Consider the following 25329-nt stretch of genomic DNA (forward strand, 5'->3'; position numbering starts at 1 on the left):
TCATTGGTTTATGTAACTTTATTGAAGAAAATAAAATCAATTACTAGGAGAGCTATTAGTTGATCACTCATCCATTGACAACTTGCATCATTTATTCAGTGCTATATTAAACTGTTGTGGAAGATAGATTAACTAATAGCTCCAAGCATCCTAACAAAATTTAAATGAGTTACAAAAATGTTCCGAGACCCTATTTTGGAATACATGGGATGTTGGACTTCCAATTTCCATTCTTTGTAGAACAAGAACTGGTCATTCCTTTATTGACATGCATAAGATACATCACGTGTTCTGTTCTGCTGATGCTACAGGTTCTGTACCAATTCTCCAGCCATACCAGTTATGAGCACAAGTATGTCATGAAACCTCAGTCTCTAACACTGGAAGGTTTTAAAAAAAGATGGATGATGCTACAGCAATGTTATTTCCTGTGATGTGAGCAATCTGAACATCCATCTCCCCTCCCTTTGGGTGATATCTTCAGTAGAACTGTTAGAGCAGTGAGGAATGATTTCAATCTCATAACCAAGTTACAGTGAAGACATTGGCCACAACACACATGCTCCATTTAAAGAATTCTGAATCTTGGGCAATTGTTCTTGTATAACTACTTTACAGATTCTAAAAAGCAGTTATTGTCCAAAGCTGGAAGAGCTAAAGTCTTCTCAGATGAGCATGTGCATGAATGGATAGAGGTAAATAAAAAAAAAAGATGAGGTCTGACAGGGGAGCAGCCGGATAAGAAAATCAAAAAGGAACAGTAATTTAAAGTTTATTCCAGCTATAATGCAGGTTATTCTGACTTAAGGTAGCATCACATGGCATACTTCTGAGTCCATTCCCGAGATATTCTGTTGTACCTGTAAAAGGAAAACATGTTAAGCAAAATCAGCAAAACCACAATCAGTAATAAAAGTTTAAGGGACTTCCACACATTAAAGTCACTTTCAACTTCCCAAGAACATGCTCATATACACCACCAATAGCAGAGAATTGGATATATTCAAATGAAACCTAGAAACATAAGCTTTTGAAGCAGAAACCACATTCAGATTCAACAGGGAGAAAACTCAAAAGTGTAGTGAAGTACTTGCTGCTGATAATGTGGAGAATCTACTTTAGATTTGATGCTATAAAGAGCAGTTGGCTAGTTTCATGTATCTAGAAATGCTTGAATCTCCATCTCCAAACAAAGCAACCAAGATTATTCAGAAATGACAAGAAATTAGTCCCTATACTTCCATTCGTTTAATCTAATCCAAAGCCATCCAAAAAGCACAAGCCAAGTATAACTTGAACCAACTCCCAATGATCTACAAACCTGGCCCTGTTAACAGCTATAATAGTGGGGTGAGAATAGTCAAACAAATTATCTCAACATACTAGTACTTTTAGCATTGTTCTTGATCACTGCGCTAGATTTATAGAAGACTGTTGGCCAAGTACACATGCCATTTTTATCTAGCTTATAATTATAAGTACTGCATATTAGGAAACACACCTTAATGTGCAAGTACAGGTGGATGTTCAGTTATAATGTTATGGCAGGTAACACAAAACTCCAAACTTTTTCAAACAGCACAAACAAGCCCTTTAATACTAAATATAGCCAGGCTCTCTAAAAAAAACAGGGGTATTGAGAGAACTGCGTAGCACTCCACTGAAATAGTGCCAGTGCTTTATTTACATGCTCAATTATAATGTTAGTGTCTACCTATTATACATGCCTAGTGGGTTTTGTACTTCATGAACCCTGAATTTCATCTGCTCAACAATTTGGATTAGATTTATGACCAAAGGCATCTTCTCTTTGAAGTACCATCAAAATACTTACCAGAAAGTTCGAGAACCAAGATATATTTGGCTATGCTTGTTTTCCCATGCAAAAATAGGTTTCTCACTGAATACAGATCAAGCAGTTAAACTTTGTATTTCAGTACTGGTACATTCTTTTATTTGTTAGTTAATCCAGTGCCTTAAAGCATGCTGCACTCAAGTGCTGAAGTCCCCACATCATTAACGCACCATGAAGTGCAGGCAGTCTTACCCTACAGCATAGCGTATTTCTCTGTCCACTCTCTTGCTAACCTATTGTACCTAATTGGATAAGTATATTTAGTAACAAAGACAAGCCAATAGATCCCTCTTAAGTCTACCTGGGCAAGATTTAATTGCAAACTTAAAGCAGAAAGCAGTTCTAAAACTAATGGGTAGTTTTGATGCAACCACAGTTAAGACCAAAACAGAAGGCAATAATTACGTCATGAGAGTAGCCAATAGCTTGCACTCTTCACCCCCCTCTGCTTCTCAAACTCAAATCTAGTTTTTCAACAGTTCCATAACAATCTTATTAGAGGAATGCAACATTTTGGGCAGTGCTGAATTTTAATTTCCATTCTAGCACTCTCTTGGAGCCTTCTGGATATTAAAAAACGGAACATTTTACCTAAGTCAGTGTCCAATTCTGGAAGAAGTGACTCAACTGTTTTCTAACCACCATCTCGCCACTAAATCATCTTTCCAAGGAAGCTATACTTACTTGTCTCTGTCTGTTTTATAGATACGTGCAATCTCTGGCACTAGGGGATCATCTGGATTTGGGTCACATAGCAGTGAACAAATGGATAAGAGAACTGCAACAAAAAGTAGCATTTACAGTGAGAGCTGAGAAAGGACTATAAATCGTTCATCAACAGACAGATTAATTATCTGCCTCTGCATGTGCATGTAGAAGAGGTCCATATGATTTATTGCAAAAAGATTGGTTATAAGTTGGAAGGGCTTGACTACATTGTCTGCAATGACAACTACATGCTCATTTAAAACCAGTTCATATACAAAATTGATCTTTCCTTTGCAGGTAATTACTAAGCACAAATAACATCCTAAATTTTAAATTAGTTTGAAGACATTTTTAGGGCTATCAGTTCTAACACCCATATTGTCTTCATTCCTCTCAGCCCGTTCAACTCTTTTAACACTACCCCGCTCAATATAGTACAGTGATGTGATTAATCCAAGTTCAGATATAAAGCTTACTGCTCCTTACTAAGAATCATAGTGCTCTATGGAGGTTTCTCTTTAATCAAAGCACTGTCAGCTTTACAGGAAGCCTCACTTATTAGTATTAAAGAGATGTGCCAATGAAGCAAATATCAAATAATGTCTATATTAAAAAAAACACAAAAAACCCAATATCTAAAACAGCATATAGTTGTAGATATATAGTGTAAATTTCAGTAGCCACAAATGATAAAATGAAGGCAAAGAAACACTCAAATATCATGCTGGGGGTAGAGGAGAGGAGAAAGAACCTCTTTCAAGTTGACTCTTTCAATAACAGAAGATCAAAAGTGCAAGACTTCTATGAAATCAATTATGGTACTTTTGCCCAAAAATTCTGCTTACCTTTAGAAATAGTTAAAGCAGGAGACCACTGTGACCTTAGAATGTCGAGACAAATGCTGCCATTACTGTTAATATTTGGATGATAAATTCTTGTTGTAAATGCAACCTAAAAGAAATACACACCAATCTTCAGTTAGCACACATACCCTTTTGATCCTATTAAAGGTGCTGCTTATCAAAATGTTCAGAAGACACACTACTTATTGAAGCTAAGGGGAAAAGCTGTGAACATGTTAAAATCTTCTTGATTTGCAAACTGAACATTGGTGTTCGTAGGGCTTAAATCCTTAAATTTCAGTTGTGTGGTGCACAATTATGTATGTATACACACAAACTCTGGATATTTACAGCTGATGTATATGTTCAGAGCTATTTGCAAAGGTGAAGGGCATTTTTATGGCAAGCTGCCAGAGAAATAAAGCAGTGTCATTTCATATATATTCAAGTCTCTAAAGTCTTCTATCAAGAAACAAAGTCACTTAATTTTATGTTTTAAGAATCACTGTGGGTAACTGCCAAATCTGACAAGCGCTCATCTTTTGCTAAAAGTACTATCTGAAATCTTTAGAACAGCAATTCCCTCATTTTTGATACTTGGGGTACAAGGGTTTTTTTCCCCCTTAATTGAAAATAATCACATGACTCTTACCAATGGAAAATGAGGCATTTTCTCAAACTCCCTGGACAGACAGGTTATCTTTCTTCCAACAATAGCTCAGTCTTCCCTAATATTTTCTGGGAGTAATAGTGACTGACTGAATGGAACTGCAAAAGCATGAAGTCTGCCGTACAACATGGTGATCTGCTGTTTTGAAAGACAAGTTGAAGCACCTTTGGGTGCAAAGAACTAGTTGTATGGTTGTACAGATTTTCATACTTGTGGTTTTATAAAGTAAGTCACAAAGGGTAGTATCCAAAGTGACACTACCTGCAGCACCAGCAAACCCTACTAGTGTTGCAGTTGAAATCACTTACAATAGTGAGATGAAAATTACGTTAGCAGTAGTGGCACACTGGATACTGCTCCAACATACATTATGGTAGTTGAAGAAACTTTCAATAATTGCTTTCAAAAACTTCATATAATTACCAATTTTTTGTAAATTGAACCAGGTCAGATTTATATGGACTATAAATCAGCATTATTTCAATTGTGGGATCATTTAAACATTTAAATATTGGGCAATCCAAAGAGACATGGACAAGATCAGAATGCAAACCAGAGATATGGTTGCTGGATTTTGCGATAGAGTTTTGCCCCTTAGGCAGCAGTGTTGCAGCAAAAATAGCAGAACAATGATCCTTTCTTTAGATGATGGCCTCACAGATGTTCAATATTTTAAGGAGTCAATATTTTAATAAATAAACGTTTCCTCCAAAATTATACTTGCCTTAGGTGGTTTGAAAGGGTAGTCTGTAGGAAAGTGAATTGTCAGGAAGAAAACACCGCCTTGATATGGACTGTCATTCTGTTGGAGAAAGAAATTCAGAATCAAGTCAAGTTAGGAATTTTATTAGTGACCATAGAATTCAAAATAAGCATACTAGCACCAACTTCTCGAACACGAAGTATTGCCAACTATGAGGAAAGTTATTGGCAACAAGAGGCTTAAGATGCAACACATTTACCAGGGAAGCACATATGGCAATAAACAAACTTCAACCTTTCTGCCTGCTCAGGAGATCTGTAAATTTCCAATCCCACCTACTAACATGTAACTAAAAAGGGGTGCAGCACCATTTATGGAACACACACCCTATTAAGGCTTGCAAGGCACCGACACAGATTTCTTCAAGCATCAACTAAAAAATCATATTCTCCCAGGCTTTGACGTTTTAGGCCTTTTAAACCTTGACAATGGTTCTGTTTATCTTCTAGTTATTTTATTATGAGTAAATGCTCTGGAACCAGTCTTGGTAGTGGGCAGTACAGAAGTTTTAATAAAATAAATATCTATTGGATGCAATCTGATAGAAAGGTAATGTCCTGAAAGATACTGTACTTTTAAGACAGATGCAGGAGTATTTAAAATAAAGGCTCAAGATACTGGTGGCTTTCTTAGCTCTCCATGAAGAGAAAGGTACTGACAATACTGTAAACAAGGTTACACAATACGGCTTTCCTACTCCAATATGTTCAGAACAGAGAAAATGTGCCCTTCTAGAAGAACTTCAAGCACTTCAGTTTAGAAATAGCATTAATAAAGTCACAATACTTACAGGACCCATAATTGTGGCTTGCCAATGAAACACTAGGAGTGGGGAGGAAAAAAAAGAACAAGAAAAGTCAGGATTTTTAAAATATCCTCCCGCCAAGAGAAACTTAAATCAGGTCACGTTGGTTACCCTCCACAGGCCGAATACATCAAAGGGCATGACATCATTGCCCCCACCCTTTGAGCCAATCTCCATGCTGAAAGAGGCACTGAGTTCCATACCACTCTCAGCCTGAGAAAGGGAATTAGCCAGCACTAGAAGCAGCAGCTGCTCACCCCAGTAACAGCCAAGTCACTGGCTTTGCACAGCAATCAGCATCTCCATGGAGGTGCCACGCAAAGCGACTTGGCCACTGCTAGGAAAAGCCATCGCTCTTCCTGGCACTGGCCAAGTCCTCCACCAACCCACATCCTTGCTGTTAACTTGGATTCAAGGTAACAGTTGAGATTCCTCCAGGGGATGGAGCTTAGAGGCCAAGCCCCACCCCCTGAAGGAGTCCATGGCTCCACAGGCCAGATTGGGGAACCTGGCAAGCAAGATTAGGCCTGCGGACTGGGGGTTCTGCACCCCTGGTTTAGTAAGTTCAAAGTAATTTCTCCAATACTTACTGTCATCTCCAACGGGGCCTGCAGAACACTGAGCTGGTGGGTCACGGGCCAAGTCACTAAGTTCCTAAAACAAGAAATAATACCTTCAGAGCACGCCACGTTTCTGTCCATTGTCCTCTCCAAAGTGTCAACAGAGAAGGATGCTTTTGCACAAAAAGTATTGTAACCCTTTCAAATGTCATCCCATAATTGTTCTACACATACATGTAGAATTCTGCAATTCTTACAGAATTAATGGGGCAGTGCATAGAGATTGTAAACATTTGCAGTCTGATTGCTTAGCACTCATAAGTCAAAAGAAGCTTGACTTATGAGTTGAAAGCTTGTTGCGGCACTTTCATACAGCCAAGTTATTAAAAACTAGTGTAATGCAGCTGTACAGGAATCAGAGTGCGAAAAGAAAGGGAAGCATTGCTAGGTTGTGGGTAGGCATTGCTACCAAGAATCAGTCAAAAATGTGATGGACAAGCTTAAGTGACATGATCACAACCATCTTGTCACCTAGCAATGTTTCCCCATCTTTACCCCCATCTATTCATTAAATCTATACCAGTTCAGAAGGAGCCGTGCTTTAATTTGGAAGCCTTCAAATTAAATCATGAACTGAGGTTCATGGCCATACACGGTGCCGTACAGAGCACAAGCAAGCTACAGGGACTTGCAACACGAACTTTCAGAAGTTACTCCTGGCTTAAGTACTTCCACTAACATTAGCAAATTAATATATCACTTGCAAATACTGCAAGAACTGCATCTACAGCAAATAGTATGTTACATCAATAGGAGAATCAAGTAGTCCAATGTTTCCTTGCAGAAAACTGGGTAGTAGAAAAGCAAGATTTGCCTCATTTACAAGAGCAGTTTAGCTTCTACCTGATGGGTGGGCAAATGTGGGAGGTCCAGGGACCATTTTCAGCCCTCAGTGGACTACACACCAAAAGCGCCCTCCCCTCAAGTAAAAATGTTTGATTGATGCCAAATTTCAGCATCAAACTACAAGATAAATTTAACCTTTTGGGTTTGCCATAGCAGATACAGAATGCCATTTTTCCTTTAATTTTTTTTTTTAAACACCTTGGGTGTGCCATGTGGGGGCCGCATGCAACCCATGTGTTACCAACCAAAGTATAAAAATCAAACCACTTCTTTATTCTGTATTTTACAATCTCATCATCTGTGATATGCTTCAGAGTAAAGTCTTGTATGAAGACCGCATTTGTGGGCCTAGCCTATGATACCTGCCACTATTTAGATTCCTTCTCAGAATGTTAGCGTAAAAGGAGTAAACAATGTCTAAGGGTCAGGGGGCTGCATCGCCACCACTGGAAGCTATACCCCTTTCCCTGCCAGCAAAATGGTGACCCCACCCCAACTGCTAGCTTTCAAAGGAAACAAGGTGTCTGGGAGCATCTGCTTTGTTTACAAGTAGAATCATGTTCCTGGGAGGCTTCCAAGAGCACAATTCTGCTTCCAATCAAGGTAGGCGCTCCCCATGTGTCTTATTTTCTTCCAGAATCACTGCTTTTATTGCCACCACCCCTATGACGGCAAATTTGGCAGGGGGTCTGGGCTGCATGTGGCCCACATGTTGCCAACCCCTGGTATAACATAACAATCCAAAGAAATGGCATTTAGGTTTCACTACACATAAAACTTCCACTAAGAACTAATAATAGTATCTTTGCTGCAGATCACAGCATTACAAAACAGCGAATCCAATTAATTGGATCAGTGCTTTGTTGTTTAATTCATAACACTGTGAACGGTAGATCTCACCACAAATCTATAATCTGCAATACTCAGCCTCTTAGCCAAGCCTTGCAATTAAGTCCAGAAATCTTAAGGACCAAGAATAATTTACGAGGGTTGTTTGCTTTTGGGTTTTTTACAAGTTCACTTGCGCACACACATTCATTTTTCACCCCTCAATAATGCTCTAAGGGCTAACAGTGAAACAGAGAGGCAGCTTTTAAGATTATATTATCTAATGTTTAAGAAGGCCTAGGAAAATAAAAAGGACTTTGCCTGGCATCACGAAGACAGACTGGATGCCCAGAGAAACTTCCTGAGGTGATGGCTCGAAGGATGGACATCACAGCCAAAATGGCTTTATCCTCATTTGCCAACCATCTACATTATTATTTATTAAATATTTATACTGCCCAACAGCCAAGGCTTCCTGGGCAGTTCACAATTAAAACAGTTAAAACCACAATATATAAAGTCAGAATTTAAAACTTTTTTTAAAAAATTATTTTTTTAAAATGTCACATCAATCCAGGAACAGTTATAATCCAGGGAAGGCTTGTCTAAAAAGATGTGTTTTGAGGAGGCGTTTGAAAGACGTTATATTTTCTGTCTCCCAAACTGCACAAGGGAGGGTTTTCCAGAGGGTGTCGCTACAGAGAAGGTCCGCCATCAAGGTTCTTCGTGACGGCATTCTGTTCGACTTGAAATGTTCAAAAGGCAGGAGCATCCAAAGAAGGGCCATTTGATAGAAATCTCAATGCATACAGGCAAGCATATGGGAGTCAGCCCTTCAAGCAGTCAGCCCTTCAAGCACCCAGACCCCAAGCCATATAGGACTTTAAACAGAGCAGAAACCAATGCAGGTTTTTGGAACTGGCCTAACAGGTAACAGGTTGCCAAAAAAGCAACCAGGACCTCCAGTGATAAAGCTAGAGCAATTAGCACCTCCCAAAACATGAACTTGCACCTCTAGAGAAGTGTAGCCACATCCAGGACAGGTTGGTCTCCACCTTCAATCTTGTTGGCCCCAATTCATTTATTTATTACATTTATAACCCGCCTTTTTTCCTCCAAGGAACCCAAGGCGGTATACATAATCCTCCTCTCCATGTTATCCTCACAACAACAACCCTGTGAGGTAGGTTGGGCTGAGAGTCTGTGACTGGCCCAAAGTCATCCAGTGGGTTTTCATGGCCGAGTGGGGACTAGAACCTGGCTCTCCCGACTCCCAGTCCAACAAATGGCAAGCAGACTTAGGCGTCAGTATACTGATTACACCTTACTCCAGACGACCTCAGTTATGTGTTCCATGCAGATGATGAATAACATGTGGGGAAGGGGACAACACAAGAAGGAACCCATAACATAAAAGCCATAATGTTAGCAGTAGTCCTAGATCATTTGAAAAAAGTATTCTCCCTTATGCGGCAGGGTCTTGCTATTTACTGTTTTACTCTGTACAGCACCATGTACATTGATGGTGCTATATAAATAAATAAATAATAATAATAATAATAATAATAATAATAATAATAATGAGCCTGCCCGTGCTTTGAGATCTTCTGGAGAAGCCCTTCTTTCAGTCCCGCCATCTTCACAGGCATGCTTGGTGGGAACACGGGAGAGGGCCTTCTCGGTGGCTGCTCCAGGGCTTTGGAACTCTCTTCCCAGGGAAGCTAGGCTGGCTCCCTCCTTGATGGGCTTTCGGAAGCAGGCTAAAACTTTTTTGTTCCAGCAGGCCTTTGGACAATAATCTGGCCCTCCATTGAAGTTAATGTCTTATAATTTTGTTGTGTATTTTAAATGTTTATGGTTACACACACACACACACACACACACCAAATGTGTGTTTTAAACTTTGTAAGGCTGCCTTGAGGCCCAGCATTGGGCAAAAGGCGGGATACAAATAAATATAATCATCATCATCGCCACCGCCACCACCACCACCTTCTGGATTTAGTCGCCAAGGTAGCCAATGTATCATTGGGCCTGTTCAGACCATGCTAAGCCATGGTTAGGCCGTTAACTCTTCTGTAGCAAATGGTGAGCATGTATAAACCGTGGTTATGTAGCCACCATGGTTAGGAAAGTTTCATATGACATGTTAAGTGTCATGGTTCACAAGACACACTAAGCCATAATGATTAGGTCAAAATTCTTAACCACCATGGCTTAGAGTGTCATCTGAACAGGGTCTATGTTGCACAACCCAAATAACACATCCAAAAAGATACCATCATTAATGGTGTCAAAGCCAGCAAGAGGTCCAGGAGAATTAGCAGGGCTGTATTCTCACTGTCATTCTCTTCACATAGATCATCCATCAAGGGAAACCAAAACGGTTTGTGAGCCAAAACCAGACAAAGGAAACCAGTCAATAAGTTTCATCTATGAGAACAACTTGCCCAAGGAAAACTATTTATAAGTATCTACCATCTAACGATGGGGCCTTTACTCTGAGGGTTTGCTTTCCTCCAAATACCATCACCCAATTGGCTTTTTTAAATCTAGTACACCACCTAAGCTTAATTTCACCTTTGCTAACCCCCCCCCCCCAAAAAAAACCCTGCAATGTTTACTTTTGCTCTCTCTCTATCAAAAACTTGTGTGTTCCAACTAAGAATGCATTTTATATTTTTCCAAACAGGGCAGTCAGCAATTACATGTTTATCCAAACATGCAACCTGAACCCTGCATAACACCTAGTAGAGTATAATTCATGTAAGCCTGAAACTCTTCCTTCATTCCATCTTCAACCAGATTTTAACATCAAGTCAGCCTTCTTTTCCCCCTCTCCCCAGCTGCTTTTGGTAACATCTTGCAGGTTAGAAATCTTGAAAGATTGCTAACTATTTTGTGCATTAGAATTTATGTTAATCATGTGCTTTGAAGACATAATACAGCTTCTGTAAAAGCTTCAAAGAGACAATTATTTAGTGCAGAAATGATTTACAAGCACATCTTGGCCAGTATAGGATTAGACGTATACATAAAAAACTGGTTTTGATAACTCAGTATCTTTACCTTAGACACCACTCCAAAATATGTGTCTTGGAAAAGACTGCCACAAAACAAATTCATTTTAAGTTTAGGGATATGTCCTAGTTTATTTTTTCTGTGTGTTTTTTTTAAAAGTAAATTATTAATTTAAGCAGAAGTGTAAATTTCTAATTTCTGCCTCCTGCAGTTAGCAAAGCTAAAGGTACACGTTTCAGGACTTAATTCTGTTCTACAAAAGCACGTGAAGTTCAGAAAGGTAACTGTCAATATGAAAGTTGGATCCTGGGTTAAAAAAATTTTTTTTTTGTATATTTGTTTTTAATGTTCACTGTTTTTAACCTTTGTAAACCTCCCAGAGAGCCTTGGCTATGGGGCAGTATATAAATGTAATAAATAAATAAAAGCTACTTCCAACAGGGATATTAAGGGTTCAATAGGCAGATACAAACTTTAGTCAAGCTGTAGACATATGAGACTATAAATCTACATATTCATTTGTATAGCTACAGGCTACTTCATTTGTCTGGGAGATATGGATTATGGTCCAAGAGGCTACTTTAAGCTAGCACAAGGCCTATACTCACTTAGTGGATCTCTGCATCCCCAAATAAACAACATGTCTCCACATAATATCAAACTGCCTTTGCAAATCCCCTTGGTTTTCACAAGCGGTTTGCCATGAATTGCAGTAGAGGGAAGCAGGTTTTAGCCAAAAGAATCCGTAACCATGTGGAACCAACTAGCCATGGCGTTTGATTTCCTGAATATTGCCAGTTACTAGGCAGTTAGCTGCATGCAGAAGGTCTTACTGCACAACCCTTAAATTGTAGCTACGTATCTCCCCTACAACTAGTGCTGTCAACCTTATTCACCAACATTCTTTACCAATGAAAACTGAAATGAGTGTTGTTAATTTCCTTTTGGTGCATGAAATAAGCAGGAATTAAGACAGTCCTAACCAGCATACAAAACTCTGTATTAAATAGGCTTTGAGGATATACATTTATATCTGTATATAACCATCCTGGACTTACTGCTAAAGATGGGAAACTTATAACTTCATAATCATGTCCTAACTAGATGTTTGGAAAGCATGAGAAGTTGTACGAATCTGAACTTCTTTGCCGATCTCTAAATAACGCATTAATACCAATTATTCAATGGCAAATACTCCACTAAGTGCAGAGTTAAAGTGTAAGAAAATCAAGAAATATCAAGTTTCTTTTTACCTAAAATGTTAATTCAGCCTTATAGACATTACGCTGACCGAATGGAGAGGGTTCAACCTGTTCTGAATGGGGTTGCACTCCCCCTGAAGGAGCAGGTTCGTAGCTTGCGGTTCTCCTAGAACCATCTCTGTCACTTGAGGCCCAGGTGGCCTCGGTGGCACAGAGTGCCTTTTACCAGCTGCGGTTGGTGGCCCAGCTATGCCCCTATCTGGACAAGAATAACTTGGCTTCAGTTGTCTATGCTCTGGTAACCTCCAAACTAGATTACTGCAATGCATTCTACGTGGGGCTGCCTTTGAAGATGGTTCGGAAGCTGCAGATTGTGCAAAATGCAGTGGCCAGATTGATAAGAGGGACCAGAAGGTTCGAGCATATAAGACCCATTCTGGCCCGCTTGCATTGGCTGCCTGTATGTTTCCGAGCCCAATTCAAGGTGTTGGTTTTAACCTATAAAGCCTTACACAGCTTGGGACCACAATACCTGACAGAACGCCTTTCCCAACATGAACCTACCCGAACACTTATGTTCAACATCTAAGGTCCTCCTCCGGGTGCCTACTCCGAGGGAAACTCGGAGGGTGGCAACAAGAGAGAGGGCCTTCTCTGTGGTGGCCCCCTAACTGTGGAACAATCTCCCTGACAAAGCCCACCTGGCGCCAACATTGTCATCTTTTCGGCACCAGGTCAAGACTTTTCTCTTCTCCCAGGCATTTAGCAATACGTAATGAGCCTGGGTCTGTTTTGGCTCATCGTCTGTAAAGTAGTTACAGTGGTTTTAAATGTTTGTGCATTTTGCATGTTTTTGTGGTTTTTAATTGTTGTATATTGTTTTTAACTGTTTTTATCTATGTGAACCACCCAGAGAGTTTAGGCTATTGGGCTGTATACAAATGCAATAAATAAATAAATAACCCTTGTTCATATCTTCCACAGCACAGCCTTAATCCCACTGATGTCGCCAAAGAAACACCCAGGAGAGTCAACTCCCTCATCCCTGCACTGATGTGCATAGCACAGAGGTTAAACTAGGAAAAGCATGGTGACAGTGGTGATGAAGTAATGCTGGCAAGCAAAGAGTGGCCAGCCCCTGAGATGTTACATTGCTGTATTAATAACATGAATTTTAAATATAAAAAACCAGCCCATCAGGTCCACACTACTGATATGCTAATGAACACTTGAACCAGAATGTTAGCTCTTTGCAGATAAGCCTTTGAACTATGAAGGCAACATTGTACACTCCTATATAGTGTCCATTAAATCCTGTCCACATATTGCTGTGAAGCACTTTCCCTACTGAGCCATCTTTTATTTTTTATTTATTTATTTGTTACATATTTAAATCCTTCCAAAAGGTTCTCCCTCCCTGATCAATGGAGAATTTGCCATTCTGAAGACATGATTTCTCAAACTTTTAAATTTGGGACCCTCTTCTAAAATTCACTTTATCCTGTTTCACTCCTCCAAACCCAAATCTTCTGTTCCACAGATGGACATGTGTACTCACACAAGCTCTGTGTGTATAGGCTACCACTGCATGTAAGGATTTGTGGACCAGATACTAATCCCAACAGCAGTATTAGAAAAGAAACAGGAAAGATCTCCAACTCACTCCAGAAACCATGTACAGGAAACCAGAACAAAGTAGTAGCTCTTCCTGTAAGAGTGGGGTAGAGGATTCAAATTACCTCACACAATCCAATAAAGACAACTTGTCTTTACATTCTACAGTTGGCAGCTTTTCTAATAACCAGCATGATCCAATCTTTACAAAAGCAATGATGACAGAACTTTGGATTTAACAGCAGTTTTCTTTTCCAAAAGTAATTACAACTGAGATTATATCAACTGCAATTACCTCCACATTACACTATCCTATTAAGAGAGCTCACAACTTAGGTACACTGTATTGTGTTAATGCACTGAGCTTCTGATTGTGTGTTTAGTTCCTATCCCAATATGTTGCTAGAGTGACAGAGAAAGAAGGAAGGGTGCTATAGTTATGATTACACAGAAAGATGTACAAACTAAACCAATAACTTCTGTTTTCATTGCAAGGCAAGTTAGGAGCAGGAATAACTAGACTTGGATGAGTCTGCATTAGCTAAACCTCCAAGTAGCAATTAACAATAGGGAAGTACAGAAGAATACATATATGAAGCTGCCTTATACAAAGTCAGACAATCTATCCATTCAGGCCTGTACTTCATTCTGGTAGGGGCATTCCAAGATATCTTTTCAACAGGAAATGCTAGGGGACTGCACAGGCACCTTATGCAAGTAAGCATATACTACTCTACTCCTAAGGTATGGCCTTTCCTTTAGAGTGCTGTAGAGTAAGCACTACATTTCATCTACAGCCCAGGATCACATAAGCTCCCCTTCACCTGTTCACTTTAAGATAAGTGAAAGACATGGGAAGACCATCTTAAGACCCTGTACTGAGTCACTGACAGCTTTGGCTATGGGGTGGTATATAAATGTAATAAATAAACAAACAAACATTGTATAAACACTGGCCTGAGTTTTTTAAAACATGCTTCATAAGCTAACACTCCCACCCACAGGATTCGTGAACAGAGTACTCTTTTTAGCTCAGTTTATTACGACCATTGGTCATGATCAAAATAAGAAGTTAGGTATATTCCGTTCTTCCTCCAAATAGCTCAAAGTATCATTTCAGGCTAAGGACTCTGCTGGGAAACTCACTAGCTGGCATTGGCTAAGTTTGATGGACTTTCAAAGACCAATATTGGCATTATAGCTTTATTCCAAAAATGAAGTGGGTTCTTTAGAACTTATTACTAAAAAGCTAGGTAACAGGTGATGTGCACATTTCAATTGCAGTGCAGAACTGTCAACAGTATGAATGATTAATGCCATTAAAACTAGTTTCACTGGAGGATACAAGATTATTTATTCCATTATCCTCATCCCATTATCCAAATATTTACTCATTCCATTATCTTTAACAGCCACAAGGATGGTTGCTTTAGCTTACTCAGGAGTATTATACTCCATCCCCTAACTCAGAGGTTACCAAACTGTAGGGCACAGCATTGCAGAGAGGGATAGTATCCAGAGGAGGTGGCAGCAAACAGCAGCTCCCACACCAAGGAAGATTTGGGTGGCTTCAATGACCCCTAGTGGGGAACCTCAGTGGATATGTGAAGGGTGACTGAACCCTCACTGACTCACAACACTTCTTGTATATGGCTTTAGGATGAGTCAGAGATCCTGCTCTATTCCTTTTCTAATGCCAGCATGAGATTAGTATCCCAGTCCATATGTCCTTCAATGCAGTAGTAGGCTATACATACTACAACTAACTGTAGAACAGGTTATATGGTGCTGGAAACTGTGGTCAGGCAGAAGCTAGAATAATTTTAGAAGTAGGTACCAAGTTGGAAGTTTTTAGGAAACACTATTCAAACCCTTTGTTATTAGACTCAACCTGAAAAATGCACAGATTCACTTTCAAGAGGATTTTACCCAACTGAAAGAAATAATTTCTGTAGACATCTTAGCAGAAAGTGACTACTAAGAAACAATGCTTTCCAATGTAAACATAGGAAGAATTAGATTTTTCTAATTAACGGGCAAAAATAAGTTTTCATGGCTTCTACTGAAGTCATACTAGTGAAAGCAATTTTGAAACATGATTTTGATGTCCTTGCAAGGTTAGATGAGAGCACAAAAAAAGTTTAAAACATAGGTATGTCAATATGAGTATGTGAGATTAGTACCTATACTCAACAGCAGCTTGAAAAATTCTAATCACATTTCTTTGTTCAGTAATCTAAAACAGCAATGAAATGCTTCATTTTACATACACCATTCAGTTTAACGGCTTTTGCTCATGTTTATAGGTTTTTGCTCTGTATGCAAAGACATAATTCCAACCCAAACATTGCATACAATTATTAATCTTATACTAGTTTAAATACACATTATACCTGGTATAGTAGATTCAATATTCTGTCTTATAGATTCTGTATATATTTGGGGGGAAATGTTCAACTATTAGTATAGACTTGTTCTGTGATCTCCTGGTAAAGATCTGTAAATTTGCTCACTCTTTTCTGGATACCTAAGCTGGGGAAAACCTAGGGGCTTATCCATGTCATGCTACACTCCATACTCCAAGTACTTCAGAAGCACAACATGACACTGATAACACCAGCTTGTCTTCCAAGCATCTCTGGTGGCAAGCAAGAGACCAACCCCATCCTGCAAGGGCCAGAGTTTTGGTAGCCAACTAGAACTTGTGGTTGTTACGGCAAGCCAAAATGTGTAGACCATTCTTTCCACATATACTAGCTTGCATTTCAGAGAAGTTTAAGGAAAAGGCCTAATTTCAAGAGTGCCTTGGACTGCAAGAAGATCAAACCAGTCCATACTCCAGGAAATAAAGCCAGACTGCTCACTTGAGGGAATGGTATTAAAGGCAAAACTGAAGTACTTTGGCCACATAATGAGAAGACAGGATACCCTGGAGAAGAGGCTGATGCTAGGGAAAGTGGAAGGCAAAAGGAAGAGGGGCCGACCAAGGGCAAGATGGATGGATGATATTCTGGAGGTGACAGACTTGACCTTGGGGGAGCTGGGGGTGGCAACGGCCAACAGAAAGCTCTGGCGTGGGCTGGTCCATAAAGTCATGAAGAGTCGGAAACGACTGAACGAATAAACAACAACAACAAGTATGAACCCACTGCTACAAAGTCATCTGGAAAGCTTAGAAGACCCAATTGTCATAATTAAGTTGAATGTATTTTTCTAATTGAAGCTGGCATATCTGAGTGCTCAAGGCAGTTTCTTGCTTAGAACCATCACAATTCTGCTATTTCAAACAAAATCTGTTTTCAAACCCAATATTAACCTGTGTATGCTAGTCTTGTATGTAGTCACTTGCCTGATCAGCTCTGACAAATTACTATCATATCCAAGCAATTTGTCATAGAAGCTTTTTGAAGTTGCAATTTAAAGGTGTAGGCAGATAGTAAAATCTAGGAATAAGAATTACACTTAACAAAAACAAAGCTTCAAAACACCCATTTAGGACTATAAATATAAAATCAACGCTTGTTATTAGAATGCCTCCAAGGTCCCTTCCAACTTTATGTTTTCAGACTTGTATATTTTAAGGGTTCTAGTATTATTTGTTTTAACATTTTATCAAGCTATTACAAACATGAAATTTGGCATAATTCAATGGTAGAGCACCTGCTTTGCATGCAAAACAATAGTTTAATCCTCACATCTCCAAGTAAGACCCCTGTCTGAAATCTTGGAGGGCCGCTACCAGTCAGTGAGACAGTACTGAGATAGATGGTCTCACTCTGTATAAGGCAGCTTCTTATTTCCTGTAATTGTAGTGACCTGTATGTTTTTCTTCTAATGGAACATACTTCCATTTTAGCTAGCTATAAGCGCTTACTTAGCAACCATATTAAGCTAGTGAGAGCAGTATGTAGACTGCAAAACAATAGGCAGTACAACACTCCCATTAGCATTGTGCACAGGTTTGAACCATAACAGATTATGGTATAGAGAAAGCAATAAGCAGTAGTAAGATCACACTAAGGACTTACGTTGACGGCAAAGTAGGACTAACTCAACTATTAACAAACATCTACTATTTTTCTGAATTAAGAGTTATCTGGGAAAGTCAAAGTATGAACAAAACAACATATCTAAATAAAGCTGTGCCATTACAAACTACAGATGAAGGGCTGCATGCTTGATTTGATAGTTTTCTGCATGAGAGTTTCTGAATGGGAAAAACACTCAGAAACACTTTTCTGATGTACTAGCTTTCAAGTAGCACATCAGAAAAGGAAACTTTGATGAGGGACAAGCATTCAAACGCAATAACCAAATGCAAAATTATCTGATTCACTGCTAGGAATGTTATACTGTGTGTGTGTGTGTGCGCGCGCGCACATGTGTGTGTACAGGAGTCCCAAAACCAATATTACTGTAGGTCAGTATGGGCAACACACAGCTCATATCAGTCCCCTCTCCCTGGCCATTTTTCAACACTAGCAAAAAAAGCCAGTGATTTTGGAAGAAAACAAGGTACACAAGGAACGCAAACCTTGCTTATAAGCAGTTACACTCCTAGAAGTGTAATTCTGCTTGCAAATAAGTGTACGCTCCCTACACACCTTGTTTCCTCCTAAATATATGGTGAACCTTATTGCCTAAATAGCAAATTCAATGGCAGGGGCAATTTCAGCAGCAGGAGTTATCCATCCACGGCCCAAAAATTGCCCACCCCTGCTATAGATCAAGTGTTGTCTGGTATAGACGGAAAACACAAGGAAGTAAAAAAATAATAGACCCTCGTGGCATTTTTAGATGGATGTACCTGAAGACAAGGAAAAACAGAAAGTAAACCTGGCACATCATGCAAGTGGCATGCATGACAACTTAAGGTAACAAAGAATTTCACCTCATTGGGGCAAAGTTTCCATCAGGGTATACATAATTCTCAGTTTCTATAAGTTTCAGGGATTCCATGTCATATTTAATTGGATCCAGATGCATAACCAGAAGATAAGGCTAATAAGGACATTTTTAAGTTGCTAAACATGTGGTTCTCAGGCACTGGACATCCCCACCAAATATGAGATGTGGGTCAAAGAAATGTTGAAATGTTTATGTAAGTAGCCTCAGACCGGTCAGCAAGTGAGGAAATTGGGAAGAATTCATAAGTGTTCGGGTGGATTCTTGGAGATGTAATATGGACTAGAAGTCACTTGGATTAGATCAGAAGGGGATGTCAATTGTGTCAATTATACAGCTGGAGACTAGGAAGGAACCATTCATATATGCAGCTCAGAAAGTTTAATGATGGACCAACACCTGACTAAAATGATGTTACTGAAGAGTAATGTCTTGTTCAACCAAGCAATCAACAGCAGCTGACTCTAAGGCTATTAAAGGTTGTGGCCACTGGATGATGATGATGATGATGATGAAAAAAACAAAAGTTAACTGGAAGTTTCACTGAGATTTCAACTGATGTACATTTGAAATATCTAGGAACAAAAAAAAACCTTTACTCGAATTAGGAAGAAGTCATTATGCAGGGGTCATTCATGAAATGAATCATGGACAACACTTGGACATTTTAAGTTTTAAAGATTAGGTACTTCAGAATTCAGTTCAAGAGGATAATTAAGAGCTAAAAAATAGTAAGAACAGAGGGATAATTATCAAGCATAAACATAGCTAGCTAAGCATCATATGTAGTGCTTAGAATGCTGTAATACGGTTAGGAAGACCCTGGTTCAAATTAATACCCAACCATAAAACTCTGGGGTCAGGCACTCCCTTTCACTCTAACCTACCTCACCGAATGCAATGACATTCCACAGGTTGTTTAACCCATAGGTTATTGGGGGAATGCAGGAGTGAGTGAGTTGCCTCCCAACTGCTCCCGCTATATTTCCAGATTAAAAAACAACCTGTTCCTATGTTGTGCTCCTTGACTGGCAAACCCAAACTCTGGGATGCTGAGAGAAAAACAACAAAGTTTTAACCCACGTTTTGTTGTTGGGTTAAGACTCTTGGGTTTGTTCCCCTTCAACAACACAGAGTTCTCAGTTCACATATCAGGAAATGTAACCCAGGAACGGGTTGTTTGATTTATGGAATCAAAGCAGAAGCAGCAATTAGTCAGGAGACCACTCACTCCTGCACAGCCTCAAATAACCACGTGTTGTTTAACCATGCTGGTCATTATAGGCAAACCAAGTCACACAATGCCATGGGCTCCTTTAAGAAAGGGTAGGATAAATGAAATAAATATGATGCACATTTTAGTAAAGGGTAAGTGGGCATTGTCATAGTGGCCAATTGGCCATTTAGTCAAGTAATAGAGTTTAACATTCTGGCTAGGCCAGATTTTATTCAAGTTACATGGAGACCTCTGAATAGTTTCACTTTCTATTTTATTTGATGACTATCAAATACTACTTTCTTTCACAACACAAAGCCTTATAATAGGAAGGACTAACCAAAGAGAAATTCTGGTACACACACACACACAAGTCTGTTTAACTCACTTAAACTGTGGAAATGAAGATGTAAGCAAGTTAAACATACATCAAAAAATGAAATACTGCACTGAAGATCCACAAGTATGAGAACAGCCAGTCCCACATGTGTCATTCCATTAATTCAGCTGCATTAACTCAAGAATGACAATGTTACCAAAAGGATTCTTTTAAGCTGAATACATATTTTACAATGAGACATAATTTTATAAATCCTCAAACTATCAATGTGTAGATTATCTCAAGGATTCCTCCAATCTAATGAAGATAAAAAAGCTGGCAACTGTTTACCTCAATACTCCAAAAGTTACTGCTTCACTTAAATGTAACTTCTACCTTAGACATGACCACAATTTAAATCCATAATGAATTAGTTGTTCAGTAGTAGCAGGAAGCACTCTTGGTCTAAGATTGTATAGTTCAAGATGTAGGTGTGCCAATTAAATTTAAGTCAGCAATTGATAACAGCAAGTTGAAGGGCTTTTAGCTAAATATGGAAAGATATCTAAGACTTTCAATTCATATTATATTTTGGGTGCTCCAACATTTATTTAAAAAACCCAAGAAAAGCTTTGCAGGTATTTACAGGAAGATTTTAAGAAGAGTAGGTTCCAATGTTAGTCCTACATAGTCTAGAACTTTGAAAATTAATGAAACTTAAGTTAATCATGAACTAATTTCAAAGGGTCTATTCTATGTAGGACTAACATTGGATTCTACCTGAGATCTTTAAGTAAGAATTAAGTATTGAAAATGATATGCAAGTTTATTATTTGAAACAGGAATACTAGTTCACAATACTCTACTTACTGTTTAAACCTCTTAACCCAATTCACATTTTTATTTCTTGTTTTAGTCACAAGTTCTAACGTGAGCTATTGAAAAGGTTCAGATTATATTTTTCCATGCCAATTTTAAGTTACATTACAAATAAGTTATGTCACTAATCAAAATGTAGATTGATCACACTCTGGGTGAACCAGATAGAAAAACATGAGCTCTCACTATTAGTTCATAGGAGTTCAAGAACCCTACAGATGTATGGATTTAAGTCAACACTGGGTAAGATTAAATTACCCAAGTTAATTGTATTGAAGTGTTCAGTGTCCCAACTCCAGACTATAGACTTTGGATCCTGAGAGCTAAAGTTCTTATCTGTAGAAGCTGAACTTCAAGAACTATGGGTTGGATTCAGATTTAGTCATACTTTGAGTAGATCTACTGAAACCAATGGTACAAGTTACTCATGAGTAACTCAAGTCCCATCTTTTTTATGTGTCCACTCTAAGTATGAGTAAGCCACGATCCTGCCCTGAGATGCCACCACACAAGTGTAACACTTTATACCATATCCTATTTTCAGAGTAAGACTAAAGGAAATACTAGTAGAATCAGTATCCATTTTGTCACAGGCTTTTTTCACACATACACAGCTAATAAGCAAAGCAGCTATTAAGAATCAGGCAACTAAACATTTTGCCTCTATGTTGTTGACAAAACTAATTAAAGCTGGGCGACTCCCTTAAGAGTTGTTATGCTCTACTGCAGGGGAAACAAGTTTGAGAGCCAGCTCACCACAAGCTATTATTAAAATTTGATTTAATATTAATTCTGTCTAAACACACCATCAGTGGAAGTGGGAAGTAAAGGGCTGTATTTTTGTTAATCATGGACACTAGAACTTCAGCAAGTACACTTGTGGCAAAAGTGTCCTACTATTCACTTAACTCAAACACTTCACCTATAATATACTAGGTCAGGGTTTTTTAATATTAGCAGGAGAATCCAACTTTTGAGAAGGAAAGATTCTGAAGCAGGCGTCTGTCACGTTTCCACGATCCAAACTGCCTTCTAATACTTCCTTCAACACTGATCCCAGTTTACAAAAACGTCACTAGCGAAACTAGAAGGGTGACAAAGTTACCTAAGCCGCACCCTCTGCCACCCCAAGCAAGCCTTCCACTCGGAATACGGGCTGACTTCCTCCAACACGACACTCATTTCGAATTAGCTAGTTACTCCACCCTCCTTCTAGATTGTGCAAGAACGAAATTCTCGATGCATCACACACGGCGGCCACCACATACTTCCGCTCCTTGTCAAGCACGGAGGCAAAAGGCGTATGTATATTCCGCATTTAACAAAAAGGGCCGGGGAGACGGGGGCCGCGAACAGGACGCGAGCGATCGGCAGCTGCCGTTGAGGTGGCCGAGAATGTGGATATGTGTGTGTGCGTGCGCGTGCGCGTGTGTCAGTCATGGTATCGCTGAAGCTGGCGAGAAGAGCGACAGAGAGAGAAAGAGATCCCAGGGAAGCGCCTGAACTAGGCAAACCCGCCGCCATCTTACAATGCGGGAAAGAAGTTCCCGGCCAGTACACAGAAACCGAGAGATGGGGGGCAGGATCCCACACATCTACACGCGCACATACACATACACACACCTCACGGGGCTGTTTTAATATACACACCTCTTCTCTAACCTACCTACCACCCCGACGCACTGGGCCCGATATGAAGGCCGGTTCGGAAATCACGAGAACAGCAGGCTTTGTAATGACAACAATACCAGCTTCGAGGCCGTCGCCTTCATCATCAGGAAGGCCGAGTGGACACGGACGAGCACGAAGGCGTTCGACACCCCCCCCCACGCACGGACACGACGGCGCCCCCCTCCCCGCTCCCCAAAGGCCTACCCCGAGGGCTGAAGCAGGAGAAGGGCCGCTTCCCTTCCGTAGGGCCCGACCGGGGAGGGCAGGGCGAGGAGGTGGGAGGGACGATCGCCCTTTCCCATTCCCCGCCGAGCCCCTTCCTCAATTTGTCGCCTCCACCCACCCAGCCGCCGCCAAATCCCCTGAAGAAGCGACGGCGACGGCGGCGTCCCCTTCTCTTCTCACTCCCCCCCCCCCTCGGCTTTCGATCCGTGCTCACGCCCGCGAAGCCGGCAGCGGCTGCCCCGCCTCGTCGGCCCGGCGCGCTCACCTTGTTGATGCGTTTCAGCGCCATTCTGTATTCCGCGAGGGGCGAGTGTCGCTGTGTGGGTGTTTGTGGTGGTGGCCGCCGCGGCCGGGGGTTGCGATAGCTGCTCCTCCTCCTCCTTCGCCGCCGCCTCGTCGGGCCTGTCTGCGCCGCCGCTGCCGCACTCCCTCCCTGAGGGTGGGGGATGGAGCCGCTCGCTCACTCGCTGCCTGCGTTTCTCCTTCCTCCGGAAACAGCCGGGGGCGCCCGCCCGCACCGAACACCAGCCGCGACGTCACCGGTGCCGCCGTCTCCTCCTCCGCCTCCTCGCTCGTCCCTTCGGCTTCCTCACCGGGTGGCTCCGGCCCGGCAAATGACAACGAGAGGGCCGCGGCTACCTAGTCAGGGCACGAACGGGGGACGAGCGCAGTTAAGCTCAGGCGCTGCCGCCGCCACCGCCGATGGCGAGGCCAAAGAAAGGGTGGGGCTAGATATAGGCCCCGCCTCCTCCGCCACCGCCCTCCCTCCTGGGGACGAAGGCGGGCTCAAGACGGAGAGCCGCGTGAGGCCCCGCCCCCCGAGCCGCTCCCGATTGGACGAGGCCGGGAACGCTCAACTGTCGAGGGAGGGAGGCCGCGCGCTTATTCAGAGAGGAAAAGGCGTGGGGGGGGGGAGACGGCAGGAGTGCAGGGATAAAAATAAAGAGAGAAAGAGGGCCGCAGGATCTGCGCACGCGCGACTCCGAGTGTTTGTTTCTTCTTCCCTCCCCGCAGTTAAGCGAGAAGAGGAAAAAACTGAAACATCTCTGCTCAAGCTCTCGCGAGATGAGGCGCGCGTGTCCGTAAAAAAAAAAAAAGCACTCGTGGTCGGTTTCGCCTATTACGAAGGGGTGCAGTGCGTGCTCGTGCGCGCGTTCTCGATCTCCGGTCTCCTTATCTCCCCCCCCTCAGCGAAAAAGCCCCCCCTCCTCCTACCTCCGTGTAGGAAAGGGCAGTCTTGCCTTTTAATAGCTCTGATGAACACCTTCAGTTCAGCTTGGCTCTGCCGCTGTTCGAGTCCTGGATACGGCGCGTGCGCGCTCAAGGTTGCCGCCAGCAGTTTCTCCGTTCGGCCCTTCTTTCTTTTGCTTTTCCCCCTTACGGGATCGCGCATTCGCCAAATGGCCGTCGCGACCGGATCTATTTATGAAGAAAGCGGTTGTGCCTGTATCCCTCCGCGCAGCAGTTTTATCATTCTCTCGCGCTGTGAGGCTGCCTCCCCCCCCCCCAAAACAAGAAACGTCTCCGGGGAGTCTGCGCACTAACGGCTATTCCCCCTCCTGGGCGTGATGAGGCGCAACCTTACAGCGTGGTACTGAGGGGGGTCACTTCAGGGGATTCCATTCAGACCATCTGGGTTGTGCGTTCAGGCTTGCCAGACTAGGCTATACACAGAAGCCTTTGGCCAGGGTCAAGGCCGCCTCATCAGAACAGGAAATCGTTTTTCTACCCTGACTTCAGCACATGAACTTGGAAGTGAGTCCCCTTGAACCTGGTGGGACTGACTTCTGAGTAAACATGCATAGGATTGCGCTGCAAATGTATTTGAGACGGCCACCCTAAGTGTGCACACCTTGTCACAACTCACACAACAAACCCTTTCCAAAGAGTGGGGGGAAATACATTTTCTCATTTCTGTTACATCATATATTCTGCTCGACTGGATACAAACATTTCTTTAAAGTCTCAACATTCGGGACTTAATATTGGAGAAATTCTCATAGTTTGTGTTGAATGTAATTTAAGATTTGAAAAATGAGAAACGGAGAAAAACCGAAATTAACTGATTTGTCCATCCCTAGTCATGGGTTGTGCATTCCTCATGGCCTGCATATAACTGTGAAATTATTGTTTTACCTGTCGGAGGGCAGCCTGTTGAGAACAAAGAGGGACACCCAGAGAGTAATGAGCCATAGCAGTTGCAAAACATAGTACATGGACTAAATTTGGACAAAACTATCTGTTTCACTGTCTCCCACATTCATGTTTAAATAAATATATCTCAAGTTCTTTACATTTCCTTAATGAAGAAATCTGCTTATTTTGGAAAGTTCGTATCAA

General features: G+C 41.2%; 1 protein-coding gene across 3 annotated transcripts; it reads right to left on the minus strand.

Annotated features, from left to right (window-relative positions):
- Positions 1 to 23699, minus strand: UBE2D3 (ubiquitin conjugating enzyme E2 D3). 3 transcript variants are annotated; one of them, XM_063135946.1, is made up of 8 exons: positions 23255 to 23699; positions 6234 to 6297; positions 5629 to 5660; positions 4800 to 4877; positions 3409 to 3514; positions 2540 to 2633; positions 2026 to 2097; positions 1 to 860 (listed from the first exon to the last, which is right to left on the minus strand). In XM_063135946.1, exons 1-7 carry the CDS (start codon positions 23276 to 23278, stop codon positions 2049 to 2051), a joined length of 447 nt encoding a protein of 148 aa, XP_062992016.1. In that variant the 5' UTR covers positions 23279 to 23699; the 3' UTR covers positions 1 to 860; positions 2026 to 2048. The 3 variants fall into 3 exon arrangements, with proteins under 3 accessions (XP_062992016.1, XP_062992015.1, XP_062992017.1); XM_063135945.1 differs by having other exon boundaries at positions 2048 to 2097; positions 23255 to 23698; XM_063135947.1 differs by lacking the exon at positions 2026 to 2097 and having other exon boundaries at positions 23255 to 23695.
- Positions 23700 to 25329: the final 1630 nt, after the last annotated feature.

The sequence above is a fragment of the Elgaria multicarinata genome, chromosome 10, assembly GCF_023053635.1.
Source record: "Elgaria multicarinata webbii isolate HBS135686 ecotype San Diego chromosome 10, rElgMul1.1.pri, whole genome shotgun sequence".
Lineage (NCBI taxonomy): Eukaryota > Metazoa > Chordata > Lepidosauria > Squamata > Anguidae > Elgaria > Elgaria multicarinata.